Source organism: Amblyomma americanum, chromosome 1 (assembly GCF_052857255.1).
Source record: "Amblyomma americanum isolate KBUSLIRL-KWMA chromosome 1, ASM5285725v1, whole genome shotgun sequence".
Taxonomy (NCBI): domain Eukaryota; kingdom Metazoa; phylum Arthropoda; class Arachnida; order Ixodida; family Ixodidae; genus Amblyomma; species Amblyomma americanum.
The window spans coordinates 327370137-327390516 of record NC_135497.1 but is presented as its reverse complement, the minus strand read 5'-3'; the positions used below and the strand labels follow the sequence as shown (position 1 = coordinate 327390516).

The 20380-nt window shown below is 49.0% G+C and overlaps 1 protein-coding gene and 1 pseudogene across 1 annotated transcript; both read right to left on the bottom strand.

Moving 5' to 3' along the window:
- Positions 1-20108, bottom strand: LOC144115471 (protein argonaute-2-like). The gene is made up of 6 exons (XM_077649872.1): positions 19909-20108; positions 14996-15399; positions 7938-9971; positions 3428-3655; positions 2099-2451; positions 1-110 (listed from the first exon to the last, which is right to left on the bottom strand). Exons 1-5 carry the CDS (start codon positions 19964-19966, stop codon positions 2137-2139), a joined length of 3039 nt encoding a protein of 1012 aa, XP_077505998.1. The 5' UTR covers positions 19967-20108; the 3' UTR covers positions 1-110; positions 2099-2136.
- Positions 17416-17558, bottom strand: LOC144116821 (U2 spliceosomal RNA; annotated as a pseudogene).
- Positions 20109-20380: the final 272 nt, after the last annotated feature.

Below are 20380 nucleotides of genomic sequence, written 5' to 3'. Positions count from 1 at the left end.
GCAAGTTATAAATTTCAAGGCACAGAAACAACAAACAAGAATGTTGGCACCCGCACTCTTCGGACAGCCCATGAAACAACAAAACCAAGGAAATCCTTCGCCTTGCGAGCCTGCAAGAAAATAAAAGGTGCAATTAGTGGCGGCGTGGCTGACTCACGCTAACATCGAAATTGTTCCGTCGAATTTGAATCAAAGCAAGCCCGAACCTCTAACAAAGAAAACCACCGATTAGTAGTTGCTCACACCAGGCTCGAGGAACTACAACTGAAATATACTGATCATGCATTTCTTCCAAGAAAATAAACACCTTTTTTCATCGTCTCCGATTGTTTGCCATTGTTTCTGATCGCAAAGAACGGTTTTTGATCTCTATGTTCATCACATTGGTGTCTATAGAGAATGCTGCAAAACAGTGACAAGTGGCACTTACAGCAATCTCACAGAACGGACTCCGAGATCCATGCTTCCGCTCGAAAAGGTCAATGTCATCTAAATAGGCAAATAGCAAACAAATCACCGCTATGAATTGAACTCTCACCATTATGCACTATTCATGCAGTGAACACTGTCAGCCCCTTCGTGGGAGATACTGCGCATCACCATTTAATATCTTGTAGCGTTACTTGTCCGTGCACCTGAGTCCAAATTAACTGCCCATTTATGCCTTGATCATATTTATTCTATTTTATTCTTTTACTTCTTTAAAGACATTTTCTGCGCTTCTCTCCTTGAGACTTTCTTGCCCCACGCAGAGTATGCTCTAAACAGAAAGGAGTAAAAAGGGAGTAAGAAAGGGGAGTAAGCTTTCCTATGCGCTAGAAGACAGCTTACTCTCTTATTTACTCCCATACGGGCGTATATTTGTGTTTAGAGTGTAGCATGCGAGCTAAAATCTCTTGTTTAAATTATAGGGCTTCTCCCTCTATCTATCGCAAAGTGACACCCGCGGGGCTTGACAACTAGCTGACGGCTATGCAGTTGAACGTCGCGAAGGCTGCGGTTTTTAAAGTTGGATCGCATTTTTGTGCAGCTACGAAATGCTCTCAAGCAGCAGAAATCCGGTTAAATTTAGTTCAGGTTCTTCTCTGCCTGCAATACATACAGCATATATGAGTATAGCAAGTCGGGACGCAGGCAGCGAGGAAGAGAGAAAATATCGCCGGACAGTGGTGAACAACATTTTGTTAGAACAAGACAAAAAAAAAAGCATAGTAGGCGCATTTACATTTTACGCAAAATTTTAGTTGTGCGCTCATAAAAGATTCACAGATGAACTAAGCGCAATTAAACAAACACGTGAAAGCCACACAACACAGGGCAGGCACTGTGTGTTCATGTCCCTGTTCAGTTGCGCCTCTGTGATGTACGTGTAGCTTACAATGAACCAAACTGAAAAACTTTAAATTTCGATCATAGAATTTGGATCAAAATTCTCACGTTTTTAATTTCGTCTGGTGGTAAACGTCTTGTTTAGGTAACACAAAAAGAATTTACAACCGACTAATTTTTTTCTTCGTGGAGGAATTCGAAGCAGCAGTCCTGAATGTGAGCGGAGCAGCACTTCACAGTTAAGTCGTCTCTCACTCCGACAAAACGCATTAAAAATTGTTGCTATGCGCCAAGAGGAACTGGAGAAAATGTCCACTTCGTGTCACGTATATCTTGTCCTCTACGTGTTGCGCACATGTCCAACATTCTTGGACAAAAAAAAAAATGAAATTTGGGAAACTAAGATTCTGGTATTGAAATATTCAAGGTCAATTCTTCCAATATCTGGAAGAACCTTCCTTTTATACTGTTTCCATCGCTCGCATCGAGCAGTTATGACTGTAATAGAAAACCAATGAGGAACGCTTTGGACTGTAGCAAAAACGTTAATAGCAAAAAATGCAAGCCTGCAGGCGGGAGGTTGGGGATATATTGATCGTTGTAGTAGAATCTTACAAAATATGAGGAACACTGAGCTCATAATACCCTCCCTATACCCTATGTAACACCCTCCCTGCAAAGGCCTTTAAACGCTTTCCCGTTCAAAAATGTTTTTCTCCAGAATCCAGAACTGTTGGGTATGACGTCAGTGGTACTCCTCCAGGCTCACCGTAACCGGAATGCAGGGGCAGCGGAGAACCTCCTCCATTACACGAAGTACATGGAGGCCTGCAGTTCCTGCAGCACCTTGACGGCCTCCACGTATTGGGCAGTGGTCAACACTGCGTCCCCGCCGCCCTCAGACGACTGGCTGACCGCGCCTGACGTCTCCAGCTTGCTGGCGATGTGGTGTTTTGCGCGGAAGGCGGCCAGGTGCGCGTAGTACACAGGGGCCGGGATGCTCACGCTCCTTGCACACCGGGAGTATGTGTGGCACAGGTAGAAGCTGAGCTTCTGCAGGTCGTCCGCGCTGAAGTTGGAGTCATCCCACACGATATAGTAGTGGGCCGGCCGGCTGGTGCCCTGCGGGAGCGCAAAGGAGTAAAGTTATTCACATGCCCAGATTCCGAGTGCCATGTCGGGCTGGGTCGCTTCGCATCGTGGTATGTGGTGGTGCGGTGTGGTCCTGCTTGTGGTGCGATGTGATGTGGGATGGTGTGTGCGGTTTGAATACACTTATTTTATTAGCACACATTACGTGGGAAGGAGAGTGTTTAAACGCAATATACAAAAAACTGGCAGTGCCTATGAGCACAGCACGTGCTCGCCTTGCTCTTAATGCTGCGTGCACAACATGTTTCTCTCTTTATTTGACCTTAGATGCCCTCGCGCCGTTAAATACCGTGAATAACTATTATTTCCTACCTGGCTGTCATCAGCGCATTGGTCGGTCATCGTCATCTATGTCGCTGTCCCGACTTCGCTACAGCATAAAAAAACGAGGCATACAAGCCGACACGACTATTTAAAAAATCAGTTTTTTGGCCGTTTCTTGAGACTGCAAAGCCGCGTCCCGCTTTAACGTACGAGCAAGCAGGCCCAGGCGAGCATCAAGCGCTTCTCTTTTCACCCAACCCCATGCATTCATTGTCTGAGCAGACGCCATCCTGAAAAGAAAAACTAATGACCACATCCGTATGACAGCATCAATCCGCACTGGACATAAGGCCCCCCGTGCGCAACTTCCGATACCGCTTCCTCAAGGTCGAACGATGACGTTACAGTCACTCATAGCGCTCCTGGTGGCCTCGATGTGAAGCGGAATGCTTCCGCCACGGTACCGCTTGCAGGTGATCTCGGAGGCCATGCTTCCCTTTCCTCAAGCTACGGAAGGCCTCCACCGCAGGCGCTCCTGGTATTTGTAGCGCACTAAAGACGCGACGCGACTGTGGCGACGCCGGCGCCCGGACTATTTCCTCCGCAAATTGATAAACGAAAACACCGCGGACCATTTATTCCCGCTGACAATAGCAACAAGGGCGGAGAAGAGGTCGCCTACCTGGATGCCGAAGTGGCTGCAGAGGAAGAAGTCGAAGTCCAGCGGGTGCGTGACCACCGAGTCTACGGTCGTGCCTGGTGGGACGTTGCGGAACTTGCCCACGCCGTCGCGGTCGTTGGCAGGCATGAACCTCGTATGGTGTCGCTTCTGGACCACGATGAACGTCAGCGGTGGCTCGTAGGTCTCGGTGGGACACATTTCCGCACACGCCAGCCGGATGGCGCTCACCTGAGAGATTCGAGAGCGGAAACAAAGAAAAACTTGGTCAGGGTTTAAAGGCCATTCGACGAATCACGATATATACTTGGTACAGAATGTAAACAAAACGCTTTGGACCTACACGAACTCTGCTGTCCTATCTTATATAATTGTCGTTTGGGAAAAAACTCTATGGCGAAGAGCAGCGTTTTTTTAGCAACGCTATTATCGGTTGTGATCTGGTTAAACGAGCAGTTTCAGCAACTGTTCAACTCAACGGAAGTGCAGCTTTTCCAACCAACGCCGAAATGAACAGCAGTCAGCTGCAGTTACTCGCACACTCCGCTAAATTGAGTTCACGCGGTCCACATTCTGGATCACATGATCAGTTTATATACATAACTCTAGGCATTGACTTACTATTTGACTTCACTCAACTAAAGTTTCTGTGCAAGCGTGGCGTTTGAGTATGCCGTCAGTGAACAACCACACAAAGCCAAGAAAATTCAGTAGAGGAACGCCCGGCTTCACCGCTCAGCCGTTGTTTTCCTGGTGCCACTTCGTGGCATTTTTTTTTGTGGCTAAACTAATTCCAATGATACAACTCAATAATGAAGCCGCTTTTCCCCGTAAAAGGACCCCCATCCAGTAAATGGCGTCGGCTGGTTTTCACGAACCTGCAAGGTGGACAATGCAGCGAGCGCGGTGACAATGACAATAGTCTCTCCTGTGAGGGGGGAGACTAACCCCTTCCTTTTGCGACTTCCTACATGGTTACCTTAGGAGGCTCATGAGAAATGGTCTACGCCATTGGCTGCAAGAGAGTCCTTTCAGGGGGAAAAGACGCTTGGTTCTTGAGTTGTATCCGACTTTAATGGAAGTTGTAGAGTGAGACTTATATGAGCCAGGATAGCACTCGGCCGATGCAGCGGGTCAGTAGACTGGTCTAACTGCGACCCCCTACTGAGCTGAGACCTCAACTGCAGGTGGCGCTGCCTTTTATTACCCGTGCCACATGCGCACTAGAAATAACCGCAGATGTTTGTAGCCTTAAGTTTGCCTATGCCATTATTTTCGGAGCTGGCGCTACACGTCCAGATTTAACGACATTACAATTTATTGGCAGATTTATTGATATTACAGATTCGCAACTATAACAGAGGAGATTACAATCCAATCAATGACGATCGAAATTCAAATGTTTTCTGATAATATTCTGACGCCCTCTTTACAATATAGGTCGTATTAGATAACCGCGGGTTCAATTTAGAGACAAGCTCGCCTAACATGTAGCCAAACGTGTCCCGCTTGTCACGCTATCAAATCATAAATCTAAGCTTTGCTTTAGAAGAAAGCATCGACAAATGAGAAATAAGAAAAAAACGGTTGTACAAAAATGCATAGCACGAATGTTCGCCCTGCACGCGGGGTAAATATAAAACCTACCTAAAGCTGTGTTGTTATGGCCTTTGTGTCGAAAAAAATAAATATTTTTTTCAAAAGCCCTTCCGGCGCTACTTGGGAACAATAAGAGCAAGCCCTTCAAAGCAATACGTCAGAACAGTGTCAGTAATGATATATCAATACATGATATTCACAGCGCCCCCTACTTCGATGCTGAATGTCCTAAAGCTTTTAATTCGTTTTTCGCATATATTTTCACCAAGAAGATAATCCTAACATCCCGTAAGTACCAGATTTTGGTTACCCGTACATGGCACCGGTTGACATTACACTTTATGGCTTAGTACACCTGATAAATAGCCTAGCACCCTCTTCTTCTGGGGTTGATGAAATTAACTGAAAATACTAAAGAAATGCCATTTCTGTCTCCAGCATCATCTTCCGTCATATCTTTAAGCAGTCAAAATCTACAGGTGAGGTTTCCACCGGTTGGAAAATAGGAAAGGTTGTACCGGTTTTCAGAAGTACTAACAAACACTCGCACGGAAATTGATGACTTGCACCTTTTTGGACTTTGCCAAAGCATTTTATCGGGTAGAACATTGCCGACAAATATCTAAGCTTTGTGCTCTCAAATTAAATTCTTTAACTCTGTCATGGGTCCGTAGTCTTCTTTCTAATCGCCAGCAGTTCACCGCTGTTAACAATTATTAATTTCCTGTTTCCGATGTTACATCGGGCGCGGCACTAGGAAGCCTCCTCGGTCCATTACTATTCTTAATTTACATTAATAACCTGCCAGCAACAATCTTATCTTATGTGCGCATATTTGCTGACGACTGCATTATTTATTCACCAATAAAATTTACTAATGGCCACCTTGAACTTCAAAGTGACCTCGATTGCATAAACGACTGGTGTAAAACGTGTCTAATGACTTTAAACATTTCTAAGTGTAAGATAATTACTTTTAGCCGAAAATCAGTCACTTCGAATTTTCCATACCACAATAATAACGATACATTGGCTCGGACTACGCAGTATAAGCATCTAGGCGTCCATATTTCACCAAACTTTTCTTGGGCTGAACACATAACCATCACTTTCGCTAATGCTTCCCGGTAACTAGTTTTCATTCACCGTAACCTGCAATGCACTACCCCTCACGTGTGTGAACAAGCCTACATTACTTCTGTCACACCGCAGCTAGAGTACGCTTCATCCATCTGGTCACCTCATCAGAAATATCTGAGAGAGAAGTTGGAAGCTGTCCACAATGGGGCTTGTCGTCTCATTTCGCAAAATTGCAGTTATCAGTCTAGTCTAACCCAACTAAAGATCAAACTTTCGCTCTATGCATCCGTTGCAAATTCGTCGCAAGACTGCCCTTATATCTATCTTTCACAAATACGTCCATGCCACTGATTCACCGCCAGCACATCTGCAACGTCCTTCCTACTTATAACATAGATTACATAATAACTACAGCTATGCCGCATTTATGGCAACACACATGCTTTCAACTTCTGGTCACTCCCGCGTGCCATCTGTCTCTGGAAGAATCTTCCGGACTGCATCGCCCTGCAGGCTAATCATGACACCTTTTGCGAACATCTACCCAAACACTTCGCTGATAACGGTTAGCACGTCATTTATATACTCCGGATTCGTACAACTTCGTTTTCAGCAGCTTGAGACCTATTGCCTCTTTGGTTCCGTGGATGTGCAACTTTGCTCATTTATGCCTGATATGTTTTCTTTGGCTTTTGTATAACTCGACTTCGTGCATTTCCCCTGTTTTTGTTCCATGACACAGTTGTTTTTACTTTTATCTCTTTTTGTGAATTGCGATATCTTATCTGAACTCACCTGTTTTTTTGTGTGTTTTGCTGCACTTTTACTATTTTTTATTTGTAACATATTTTGCGCAATGTTCTGTATTTGACCCCCCCCCCTTTTTATTTTTACACAATGCCTTTGCGGAGACCTGTGAGGTGTATTTAAATACATAAAAAAATAAAAAAAAAGAAAGAAAGAAAACGAAATTTTAAAAAGTCACGGTGATGATAACGCCTTCAAGGGGCTAAAAAAATCACCTGAATATAAACAGTTTCAATGAGTCAGAACCTCAGCAATGTCATTCAAATATATTATAAAAATAAATTTGTAGAAAATGCCACTGTTCTTGCTTGACTAGTCGTAAAAGTCGAACTGGCGTGCCAGCTCACAGGCTAACAGTGCTTCAGAATTGCTGGTAAAAATGCTGCTCTTTATGAATAAACCATTATCCACAGGATAGTGACTTTTCACAAAAAAAGTTGCATATCTTTCTGCATGCGGAATGGGGACAAGAGTATGCACTGCTGTGGCGAATGAGTTCTGGCGAACTCAGTAGGTCGCAAACAGCAGTTAGTCTGTCTAATGCCATTAAATACGAGCACGTGACACTGTTCCGATGGCGTTAAAACTTGATCACTAAGTAATTAATGACATTAAACATGACCTTGTGAAACTGGTATAGCACCTCTAACTGTCGTTCAGTTCAACGGACGGTAAACTGCACAGCCGTTAATATCGCCCGTGCGTAAAAGGGGTGAGACACGGAGCGGGCACGCACAAAACCCAACCACAAGCCTCAGTCTTGGATGTTTACCACCTTTTGAAGAGAAACGATCAAGCTGACGTCAACTAACACCGAGAAGACGTCTCCAGAAATGAATGTCCCGAATGTCCTGAAATTGTAGCGCTGTGGAGATCTATTCGGTGCCGTTACGTATATGCACAGGAAGTCCGCTTGTCATAAGACAAAAGGTTATCCAATGACGCTAGCGGCATTGAATGCGGTATAGCTGTCTTAACAAGATGAGAGTTTAGTGGACACAGTATTGTAGTAGGCGCAGTTGCTTACCTCATGGTTACGGACTTCCAAGAACTGCCCCTCGCTCACTCCGTCCCTGTAGAAGACGATCCGCAGGGGCTTGTGCCCGGTGGTGCGGTAGAAAACCAGTAGCAATTCCTTGATCATGTCCTTCAGGTCCTTGATAATTTCCACACGCGCCTTAGCCTTGGAGTCTTCAATCTGTACCCGAATGGTGGCGTGAAACTTGGACGGTACAGAGTCTAGGCTTCCGACGCACGCGGCGATGGATGGCCTGATCTTGTCCCCAGGCGATGGGTGCGACACGTCTGCTCCGATGACGATCACGGGCCTATGTAATAGCTTCGGCTTCTCCTGGATCAGGAGACTATTGTTGATGCCGCCCATCTTGGCGTTGATCTTTTGGCACAGGTTTTGGATGAGCGCTGCGTTACACTTTTGGACCACGTTGTTGTCCAAGATGCATTGTGTGCGCAGGGAGAGCTCAGTCTCTGCCACCTGCTTGATCTCAGCGTAGTTCGTGGCTTTTGTGATCACAGCCACAACCATCTCCAACTGCGGGCGCTGCTTGCGCTGCTCCGTGAGAACGGTCCGCATGGGCTTGCGGTTTGTGTCGAACGTGATGACCGCAAGCGGCTGCGCAATGCGCATGCCCAGTTCTTGGCCGATGCGGATCAGCATCTTGATGAAGTTGTCCAGGCAGTCCTTCTGCGCGAAGCGGCTCACGTTGAGAACAATCCACTGTGTCATCGACATCGCCTTGTAGAAGCGCTGCCCTCGGAGATCCCACGTACCGTCGCGCGGCTTGCACATGCTGTTGTTCTCAAAAACCAAAGACGGCGGGTCGAGAATTCTGCCAACAACCTGAGTGGGTTCGGGGTTGATCTTGACGCCGAACTCTCGCAGGTACTTGTCCGAGGTGCTGACCATGTCGCGCACAGACTGACGAATCTCCAGGAAGCGCTTGGCTGGCGGCTTGGCCGTGCGCTTGATCATCTCGGCGGTCTGACTCTCCTCGAGTTTCTTCCGACAGTGCTGGCCTTCGGCCAGCTCGCACACCTCCAGAGGAATGTAGACCGGATGCGTCGGGCTGCCACTCTGCACGCAAGGGAAGTTCGGGTACGACAAGCGCCTGTAGCGGCTCTGGAAGTAGTCGGCGACGGAGATCTGACTACCTTCTGATTCAAAATAGATGTCCTTCGCAGCTTCCCTCGTGATCTTGACCACTTTGTACTTGCGCGGGTACGGAAGGTGCGTCACTTTTACGCGGAGTCCTTTGAGCTCCCTATTCAGCCGCGCGTACTGGTTGTCGCGCAATGACCGTAAGTCCGCGGGTGTCAACACACGCCGGCTGTCGCTGAAGAACCTGCACATGAAGTCTACCAGTGGAAGCGACTCGTAGAATGCTGTTGCTGACATGTCGACGTTAAGCATGGGCTTCCATTGGGCGGGTCGAACACTCGCGTAGTAGCCAAACCACACCTCCCGGCCTCCTCCGAGGTCATTGTGCTCGTTGGGTCCCGGCGGTCTGAAGAACGAGCGTCCAACCGGCGCAAGGTTGATCGAGGGGCTGTGCCTCAAGACGATGTCGATGGCCTGGAGGACTTCCTGGGGCACAGTTTGTACGCGCTTTTGGAAGACGCCATGCAGGGCATCCAGGTTCACGGTGGCGGCATACTGGATCTTGATGATAAACTTCTGGCTTCTCTGGTCTTCCTCGATGTCGACTGTGAATGTCCGCTCGCGGAAGTTGAGCTGGCGGCGCGTGTACAGGTTCTTGCGGCCATCGAAAGCCGGGATGCAGTTGGCTAGGTCTTGCCGGTACTTCTTTACTAGGAGCTCGATGACTATCCTGTTGATCTTTGTACTGAGGCATCGGTAGTTTTTCTGCTCAGGAACCTTGGTCTCCTTGGCAGTCTCCGAGGAGATGTCGACGTCGTAGTGGTAGACGCTGCCGGTCGGTATCTCAATGCTGAAGTGGTTGGCAAGAAGTTGTATGGTCCGGCCCAGCTGGCCGTGGGCGGGCCTCCGCGGGAAGTGGGAGGGCAGGGTTCGCTCGAGCTCCTGCGCCGTGATTGGTGGTAATTAGAGCAGGGCATGAAGAAGTAAGTATGCACGCACTGTTTCGTGTGTTGAGCGTCACACAAGTTTGGCCGAATGGTCTTCGATCTACACTACAGTGCAGGACCGGTGAGTCTTAACGGGGAAAGCCTCCTGCACCCCGTGTGTTGTAGCGAGCCTATTAAAGGACGGCGCTTGAACATTAATATAGCTCCCCTGAGAATGTCTTAAATGTTTTGTGCAAGCGAAGTTATCTGCAGTCAATATCTAAATTACAGCGTCTTCTAGCCTTTCTATCTCCTTTCATCACTCTTTTCATGCTCACAGGTCGGCGCTCTTCAGCCAGCCCTACCCACTCGGCCACACCGCCGGCTGCAGACGCGTTCGGGAATTTTCCCGGTAATGGTGGGGGGGGGGGTGAGGAGGGCTTCCTGAACCGCCGAAACGACACTTATTATTGGCAGCGGCCACAGTAGCTGCCATACTTCTGAATCTAACCGACAGCCACATCAGAACAAAAATACGCAGGAGCACGAGACGGAGAAATGCGCGGGCGTGAAAAAATCGCTGGAAAGAGCTCGCCAACCTTCGCTCGGGATTGTGGGTTCTGTGCTCAATGTAGGAATATATGGTTCAGGTGTTTATGACGCAAGCTCGTAGTACTTGAGCGAGGTTATGTACACGGTTGGTCAAAAGTTCCGGGGCCACAGGGCTTGCTTCTTTCATCGGTATATCGTGGCATTTAAGGTGCGATTAAAGCTATCAAGGTTCGCAGAGTATAGAACGATACCTCTTCCGCCCTCTACGGATATTTTGAGTCTTTGGGTGTGTCATGTCTGCCTGATTATACAGCTCAAAAGCAGACCCTATGGCCTGGGAACTTTTGACCTACCCTGTACTTTCCTCGGAAGGTATTTCAAAGCCTTGTTCTATCTTGAGCACATATGACAGGGGCGATCGGGTCGACTGCAAAATCAAGGAACCGCACTGCGTGGTCGTGGTGTACATCAAAAGCGAGACAGTCAGTACTAGTTCTTTCTGTGCCTTAATTTATTTATTCAGGGAACCCAGTCCATGATAGCGCCAGTGCTGAAGTATTTCTTCCAAGGTTTCAGAACCACTCAAAGGGCAACTGTGGGCGAGTTTGAATGTTTTAGACGTAGTATTGTGTTCCTATTCGCATAACATTTCTTGGGAGTCAATTCTCTGTGCCTTTAAAAGCGTTTTTCAAAATCCTGAGTAGAAGCCCTTTAAACCAGCAAAAGCAAAGAACACCGAAACTAAAACTGGGTTTCTGCCAAAGAATGACGTCAAGATAGAAGCTTGTCGTCATGCATACTGTCACAAAAACTTTCGGCGCGTTGACTGACTAAACTGGAGACTGTAAGCGACAGACCACCGTTTGTGTGAAATGACCAAAAACAAAGGTCTTCATTTTCTTCTTCTTGCGCAAACTCCAAGCAAATATGGAAGGGCATGCAGCTGGTGACGTCACACGTGCAAGGTCTCCCACAGAAATCGTCCCGATTGGGGCGACAAAATTGGAAACATTTAATTATTCGTGCTGAAACAAACCGACGCCCGGCGGCGAAGCTCGGCACAAGGAACTACCTTGGAAATTTCGGCATTCGTGGAGGCCAAAAGAAGACGTCGCAGCTGCCCATTAACAGCGAAAGATGAACAACATTCACATGAATTTTTCTGCGAATTGAGAATGTGCAGACGCGTAATTTATAAGCATCAACAGCTGCAGTCCAAGGAAACATCAGTTTGCCAGAGTGAATGTTCGGGCTCGACGGTGCACCATTTCGCTTCGAGTTAAAGAGCATTTAACGAGTGACTAAAAAAAGACAATACACTCACCGCGGTGGCTCGGTGGTTAGAGTGCTCGATCACTGATCCGGCGTTCCCAGGATCGAACCCGACCGCTGCGGCTGCGTTTTGATGGAACCGAAACGCTAAGGCGCCCGTGTGCTGTTCGATGTCAGTGTACGTTAAAGATCCCCAGGTGGTCGAAATCATTCCGAGGCCCTCCAATACGGCGCTTCTTTCTTTCTTCTTTCACTCCCTCGCCTTTTTGTCCTTTCTCTTACGGCGCGCGGTACGGGTGTCTGCCGATATGAGAGAAAGGTAGCCCAATAATAATAATAATAATAATAATAATAATAATAATAATAATAATAATAATAATAATAATAATAATAATAATAATAATAATCGGTTTTGGGGGAAAAGAAATGGCGCCGTATCTGTCTCATATACCGTTGGGCACCTTGACCGCGCCGTAAGGGAAGGGGAAAAGGAGGGAGTGAAAGAAGGAAGAAAGAAGTGCCGTAGTGGAGGGCTCCGGAATAATTTCGACAACTTGGGGATCTTTAACGTGCACTGACGTCGCACAGCACACCGGCGCCTTAGCGTTTACCCGCCGCAGTGGCTCAGTGGTTAGGGCGCTCGGCTACTGATCCAGAGTTCCCGGGCTCGAACCCGACCGCGGCGGCTGCGTTTTTATGGAGGAAAAACGCGAAGGCGCCCGTGTGCTGTGCGACGTCGGTGCATGTTAAAGATCCCCAGGTGACCGAAATTATTCCGGAGCCCACCGCTACGGCAATTCTCTCTTCCTTTCTTCTTTCACTCCCTCCTATATCCCTTCCCTTATTGCGCGGTTCAGGTTTCCAACGATATATGAGACTGATACTGCGCATTCCCTTTCCCCCAAAATTATTATTATTACTTAGTGTTTTTCCTCCATAAAAACGCTGCCGCCGCGGACGGGTTCGAACCCGGGAACTCCGGATCAGTAGCCGAGCGCCCTTACCACTTAGCCACCGCGGCGGGTTGGATTAGCCCCGCTAATCCAGGATATACAAAGCGAAACCGAGATTGAGGTCTCCACTGAACCACGGAGCCGATTGTGCGCTTTTCGTTTCGTGAAAATGAACGGTCTTTGCAAAGTTGTCCACGCCAATGAACTCTATGAACGCCGTCGGCTCACTTGTTTTGTTTGGTTTTTTGAGGAAAGGAAATGGCACAGTAACCGTCTCACATCTCGGTGGACACCCGAACCGCGCCGTGAATTAAGGAAGGGATAAAGGAGGGAGGGAAAGAGGAAACTAAATTTAAAGTTGGATTTTGAGGAAATGTGCGGCGGTGCGCAGCGGCTGAACATCTGTGGCTCGGTGCTACTAGTGGCGCATGCGCAGTAGTGAGTAGGGATCGAGAGAGAGAGAGAGAAATGCGCCATGTGTCGTCACTGCTCCTCGTGCATGCGCAGCACGGCTCTCCAGGAATCACGCGAAACTGCTCAACCTGCGGTCAGTAAAGCTTCCGCTTTAAAAAGAATTTCACACGCTGGCAACACAACACTCAGCCGCTGGTGCGTAAGTAGTGAACCCAAAGGCTAAACCTGACGACGCAATAATTCCTCGAGCCACCCTTTATCCAGGCGACGACTGAGGCCCTGAACCTCACAGAAGAAACTGTGAGAATTGAAAATTGGTTATCGGGGATAGGAAATGGCACTGTACCTTTCTCACATATCGGCGGACACCTGAGACGCGCCGTAAGGGAAGGCAAAAGGCGAGAGTGAAAGAGGAAAGGAAGAAAGAAATGCCGTAGTGGAGGGCTCCGGAATAATTTAGACCACCTGGGGATCTTTAACATACACTGACATCGCACAGCACGCGGGCGCCTCAGCGCTTCGCTTCCATCGAAACGCAGCCGCCGCGGTCGGGTTCAAACCACTCATCGAAATACAAACTTTCCTTTTAAATTTCGCCCACTCGACTTGTCTATATCATTGTTGACCAAGGAACTCATTGCGGTTCCCAAACGTTGTTCTCTATCTTGACTTTCTCAGCGGTTAAATCTGATGTTTCACTTCCAGAGCGCCCTATACGTCAATCACTACCACGATGCTTGCTACCCACAGAACTTTTTGTTAGTAAAAACTAAGCCCTGCATAGTCGGCTGCAATTCGAGAAAGAAGCGACGGATGCCCTACCAAGGAAGCCTTGCAGCCAACGGCGTCGGCCAATTCTCCGGACGCCGCTCTCAATCTGATTAAACGGTGGTTCATCTCCTTTCATATGCCACTCCCTGAGATGTCACGCAGGTCCAAGAGGATTGACTAACCATGAAGTCATGAGAACCAGTCGACGCCTTTGGCTGGAGGGCCTCTTTCGAGAGGAACATGCTGTTTCGTTCTTGAGTTGTATGCCCCGCCGCGGTGGCTCAGTGGTTAGGGCGCTCGACTACTGATCCGGAGGAGTTCCCGGGTTCGAACCCGACCGCGGCGGCTGCGTTTTTATGGAGGAAAAACGCTAAGGCGCCCGTGTGCTGTGCGATGTCAGTGCACGTTAAAGATCCCCAGGTGGTCGAAATTATTCCGGAGCCCTCCACTACGGTACCTATTCTTCCTTTCTTCTTTCACTCCCTCCTTTATCCCTTCCCTTACGGCGCGGTTCAGGTGTCCAACGATATATGAGACAGATACTGCGCCATTTCCTTTCCCCAAAAACCAATTATTAATTTTATTATTATTATTGAGTTGTATTATACCGGGGTTTGGTTCTCGTACCGTCTGTGCAAGTCGATATTTTGGAAATGTGATGTTTCCTCTTGCCTTGAAACTAACAGTTAAAGCCCTTTGTAACGAAGCGGTTTATAACAAATCAACTGATATAACGAAGAAATTATGATTGCACGTGGAAGCTCAGCCAACAGGAGCTATAACGAAGCTACCCTTACAAAGAAGTTATCGCCGGAAACTTTCAACTTCGTGGTAAAGAGGTTCAACCGCTTTAATAGGTGCAACTTTATATGGACCCCTGGCATAACAAACTGCACAGCATGGTTTATAACGAAATAATGGATATAACGAAGGAATTACGATTCCCCGTGGAAGCTCGGTCAACACTGCATATAACGAAGTAACAGCCGCGAACACACTTTCTACTTTGTTATAACGAGGTTAAGCGAGCTACATGCCATAGCCCAAGGTGAAGCCCTTTTCGGAAAACAGTACGCACCTTGATACTGACATCGCCGCCTGGAGTGGCCTGGTCTCCAGCTTCGGGGGTCTGCTCTGTTACTGCAACGGGCGACGTACATGGTGGCGACGGTGGTAGGGCAGCTGCTGCCGGCTGACTGCGACTCACGGCGGCTGCTGCGGATGCAGGCCGCGGGCTGCTGGCCGCTACGTTGGCGTCACCTGCGGCGGCGGGGGCCCCGTAGCTGGGACGGGAGGCGCTGGGCTGAGCGGTGGGCTGAGCTCTGGGCACCGCGGCAGGGGCCGGGCCGCGGCTGACGGCGCGCGGCTGCGGACTGGGCGCGGCGCCCTGCTGCAGTACTTGCGCGAACAAATCCCGCGGCGTACCGGCGGGCGACGGAGCAGGAGCGGTGGCTTGATTGCCACCGCTGGCCGAAGGCACCGCTGCGAGCCGAAAATGCCCGTTTAACGTAGCGTTCATACATCTGCTGCGTTTGCGATCATAGCGATCGCTACGACACGCATATATACACCGCCGAAAGCTGAAGACTGGACAGCCGTCGCCGGAGCTCCGTTGGTAGAGCACCGGACGCTAAATTCAGAGGTAGTGGGTTTCGGATACCAACGGTGGCATGTGGTTGTTTTCCTTCTGCTTTATAATCAATTATCTTTAAAAAGTTTCGTTTTTTCTTCATGGGGGTTTAACGTCGCAAAGAGAGAGACAGAGAAAGACGGAAAGGCAGGGAGGTTAACTAGGCAACACCCGGTATGCTACCCTACACGTGGGAAGTAGAACGAAGGGAGAGATAGAAAAGGGAGAGAACAAAGGGATATGATCACTTTTCCACGTGTCCGTCGGCCGTTACTTGCAGGGTACACAGGGCACACACTGATTGTTCACAATCTTGCACTCAGTCCTGAGTCCTTCAAGAACTTTAAAGGTGCCTTCAAAGCTGTCCTCTGCGATGAAGGCGTACTCCAAGGACCCAGACTCTTTAACAAGTTTTTGCCGTATTAAGACCCCACGGATGAACACCACATATTATTAAAAAAAACATCCCTTATGCTTCTTGGTTCGGTCACTGTTGGCCTCCATCATGTATGTCATAACGAGCACCACTTGTCCCTTCCCTTGTCTGCTCAACGGTAAAAGACAGATGGTATAGAGTACCTAGTCGAGGGTTTGACGGAATGCCGTCTGGTCAGGTCAGCAGAATGAATCTTCGGTTTACTGACCATGTGAATATGGTCAGCTGACTTCAGCTAACATATCTGACATGGTCAGTGACCGAAAATTCAGTACACTGTGGTCGAGAGCATACGTCGCAATGGCCGTCCCAACTAAGACAGCTGTGCAAGCCGACAATGGCATGCTCTGTAACTACACACGACTAAACACGCAGCGCCCCCAAACAGCGTCGTATACCCTTTGCACGGAAGAACTGAGTGTGAGGCCCTAGCTGTCGCACAGGGTCTTAATTTTCACACAAATGCGATCAGCCCTCCCCCACAGCAACGAAGAAGCAACAAATGTCCCGCCGCGCATTCAATATATTTGCGACACACGCGCACGCTTTCCTTCTAGTTGTATACTTGAGAACAAAAAAAACAATTTTAAATTTAACTTCGCTAACCCTGGAATTCAGCGAAAACAAGGACGCTTGCTAAGCACCTGTGGCTCGTCCACGGCAGCGCCTGCATGGACAGCCGTTCTATAGTATATACACACACGACCACGTGGCTTAGACGTATCTCATGGTCTTACACCCCCATCAAATGTGTTCAGGGTCAAAGGTGAACCCAAATGTCACCTAATGTCAAAGGTCAAAGATCAGAGGTCAACTAAAGGTCATGGGTCAAGGGCAGAGGTCAAGAGTTCCACGCCATAACTGTACCACGTACGGTCATACATGGCTAACATGGTTGGGCTGAAAGTCATTGAAGGCTATTCTCCGGCCTATGCGACTTCTTTACCAACGTGGTGAAGCTTTTCGCTTCGTGTTCAACTGCCGTGACTTCTTTAGTTTCATTCCTTTTAGAGCCCAGTTCGCCCGTTGCTGCGTTCCGCGTCGTAGTCGCTGTAACATGCTACCTGACAGGTGACGTGTTACGGAGTGTGACAGGTGACGTGTTGGCAGGTAGCACCAGAGCGAAGCGCCACCTGACACACGAGAGGAATGGACAGCCGGAAGGCGGCTGCTACGGGACGATGCCGGAGGGTCGCTAGCAACGCAACAGGAACCTGCCAAGCGGTAGCAAGCGGCTTGCGAAGAGCTGCGCTCAAATTCCGAATTACCGTCTGTCATAATGGGTCGTCTGTCTGTCTGTTACTGCCTGGAAGAAAGAAAGGAAAGTGCACAGGCCTGCTCACTGGCTCAAGCCGAGCCACAATCGCTACCACGTGCAGATAGTAGGAGAGTTGAAAGATGGGACAGAAAGACAGGATAGTAAAGACGCGCTAAAGACAAGGCCGATCCCGGAGGTAGTGCAATACTGGGCCAACCGGTGGCGGGAAAGAAGCATCCTTCAAACTCCCCGCCACATTTCCAAAAATAAGTCCAACTTGGACCCGTAAGAGATACTCCACGGGTCCGGACAACTATAATGGGGCGTCAATTTTTTTTTAATTTATATATCGGGCGTAAAGAATGCACCTTTCGTACCGCTGACAACGCTTGCTGTCACGGAGAATGTCAACACATGCTGGTTGTGAGAAACGTTTCCCCAAATCCCTGCCTTTCCTCAAAATCGACGGAGTCCAGAACATCGTCAACGCCAATGCCAATGATCACAATGAACGCGGCGGTGGCGGCTGAATGACGTCATAGCTGTCACGTGGTTTCTCCTCGGTTCAAGGTAAAACTCTCCTACACGGCGAAGCAGCTACGCAAGGTAGTAGTAAAGCATTCCCTTCACAGGAAGGGGACGATTAGATGGCTGCCCGGCCCTATTGAGCTGCGATGTAGGGGCTGCCGCACATGTGGCGAGGGCTGCTTGTCACCGGAAGTACCTGTTGCTAAACCGTCGTCGTCGCTTCAGATGAGGCGGCTGTTGCGAGTCCTTTCTGCCAATCTTTTCTCTCAAATCTCGTTTAACTCTCCAAATGTCTGCCCGTAGCAGCGATTATCTTCACGTGTCAGTGATTACCTGCACGTGGTAGCTACTGTGGATCAGCTTGAGCCGGTGGGCGGGTCCGTGAACTTTTCATTCTTCCCTAAGTCTCAACAACGACAACAAAACTCTGCCACACATCGCACCACACAGCGGGACGCCAAGCTGTTAAGCCGGCTTGATTTCATCCGGCAGCCCCATAGAGTGCGCACTCATACCTAGAAACAAGAGAGACGCAGTCGCGATAAACAGCGACCACAATCCGGGGAAAGAGAGACCTTTGCTGAAAATTGAAAATTGGTTTTTGAGGAAAAAAAGACGCAGTAACCGTCTCGCATATCGCGGCGCACACCTGAAGCACGCCGTAAGGGAAGGGATAGAAGGACTGGGTGCAGAAAGGAAAAAAAGAGGTGCCGTAGTGGAGGGCTCCGGAATAATTTCGGCCTTCTGGGCATCTTTAACGTGCACCGATATCGTACAGCACACGGGAACCTTTGCGTTTCGCCTCCATCGAAACGAGGCCGCCGCGGTCGGGTTCGAACCCGGGTACCCCGGATCAGCAGCCGAGCGCCTTAATCACTGAGCCACCGCTGCGGGTAATCCGGATAGGCCAAGCAAAAAATGCAGCGCAAAGAGATTAAGGAAGCTCAAAAGCGATACCCGAAAGGCGCGGGTTCGATTCCGGCCGCGGCGGTCGAATTTCGATGGAGGCGAAATTGAAGAGGCCCGTGTTATGTGCGTTGTCAGGGCATGTTAAAGAACCTCAAGGTAGTCGAAATTTCCGGAGCCCTCCACTACGGCGGCTCTCATAGCCTAAGTCACTTTGGGACGTTAAACCCAAATAAACCATAAAGAAATCGTAAATGCGCTTAGGGGATTAGGGTGCGGAGCTGCGGAGGTGTTGCTATGCATCAAGAACGGACTAAAACGAGACGGCAGCGCTCGGAAACATGCCGTAGATAAAGGCACTCATCAAGCGGAAGAGCGTTCCACAGCACCTGCTCCGTGTCAGGTCAGCAGCATGGCCGGACCATGCAGGCGCACGGGCGACGCGTGCAGAAGCGCATGCCGCCGCGGCGCACAAAGCCGTTTCGAGCCATCGCGGCGGGGGAAGCGGCCAGAGTGAAGAGGTTCCAAAAATATCGTTGACCCGCCGCGGTAGCTCAGTGGTTAGGGCGCTCGACTACTGATCCGGAGTTCCCGGGTTCGAACCCGACCGCGGCGGCTGCGTTTTTATGGAGGAAAAACGCTAAGGCGCCCGTGTGCTGTGCGATGTCAGTGCACGTTAAAGATCCCCAGGTGGTCGAAATTACTCCGGAGCCCTCCACTACGGCACCTAATTCTTCCTTTCTTCTTTCACTCCCTCTCTTATCCCTTCCATTACGGCGCGGTTCAGGGGTCCAACGATATATGAGACAGATACTGCGCCATTTCCTTTCCCCAAAAAACCAATTATTATTATTATTATTAAAAATATCGACATTTTTCGCTGCAACGCGCTGCTCAATCGCTGTATTCGCTCAGTCGCTTGCACGTGAACCAACCTTAACGCGATATAAAGGCTCTCGAGGTCGCTTCGGCTCAACCAAACGCGGTTTTTTTTTTCTCTCAAGTCACGGTCACTCACGCTCAAATAAAAATGATAGCGAAAACAAACGGGTAACGAAGCTCGTGAATTTCGTTCAGCCTTCTCGCAAAAATTTAATGCTTTAGAACAGAATCATCCTAGCCCACGAGGTTAGGCCTACAGCGCCCACCATGTGACGCCAGATGAACAAAGGGATCGAGCACCCAAACGACAGCGGCGGAGGCCACAGAACCGAAAGGAAATTCGCTACGCACCTGGAGGTCCACCAGCTGAGTCGTTTTTCTTCTTGTCTTTGCGCTCTCCTTTCCCCATTTAGATAGCGGGCCACAAACACAAATGACAATCACCGGAACGGACGTCTTGACTGTTTGCCGAGACCCTTCAGAAAGGCAAAAAGGCTGCGTTGTTACTCTTTTATAGTGACCTTTTCCGCTCCGTGATTCGCTCATATGCTTCGCCACGAGCTGCACGTGTTCCGTCGTCATTGGCTGTGCTTGGAGACGTCATGCGCGTGCCGGCGCTACTGCCTCCAAGAACGCATAAAGAAAAAAAACAATGGATCCAAAGGAAATCGTCGTACGATACCGCGTTACCACTGCTCCTTATGGGAACGCAGTCACGGCGCGTCTCGAACACGCGCGCTGTGGAACTCGAAGACTGCAAATGGACACTGTTAGAAAATTCTGTAAAACTACGGGAAAAGCTGAACGGCTCCCGTCCCGCACG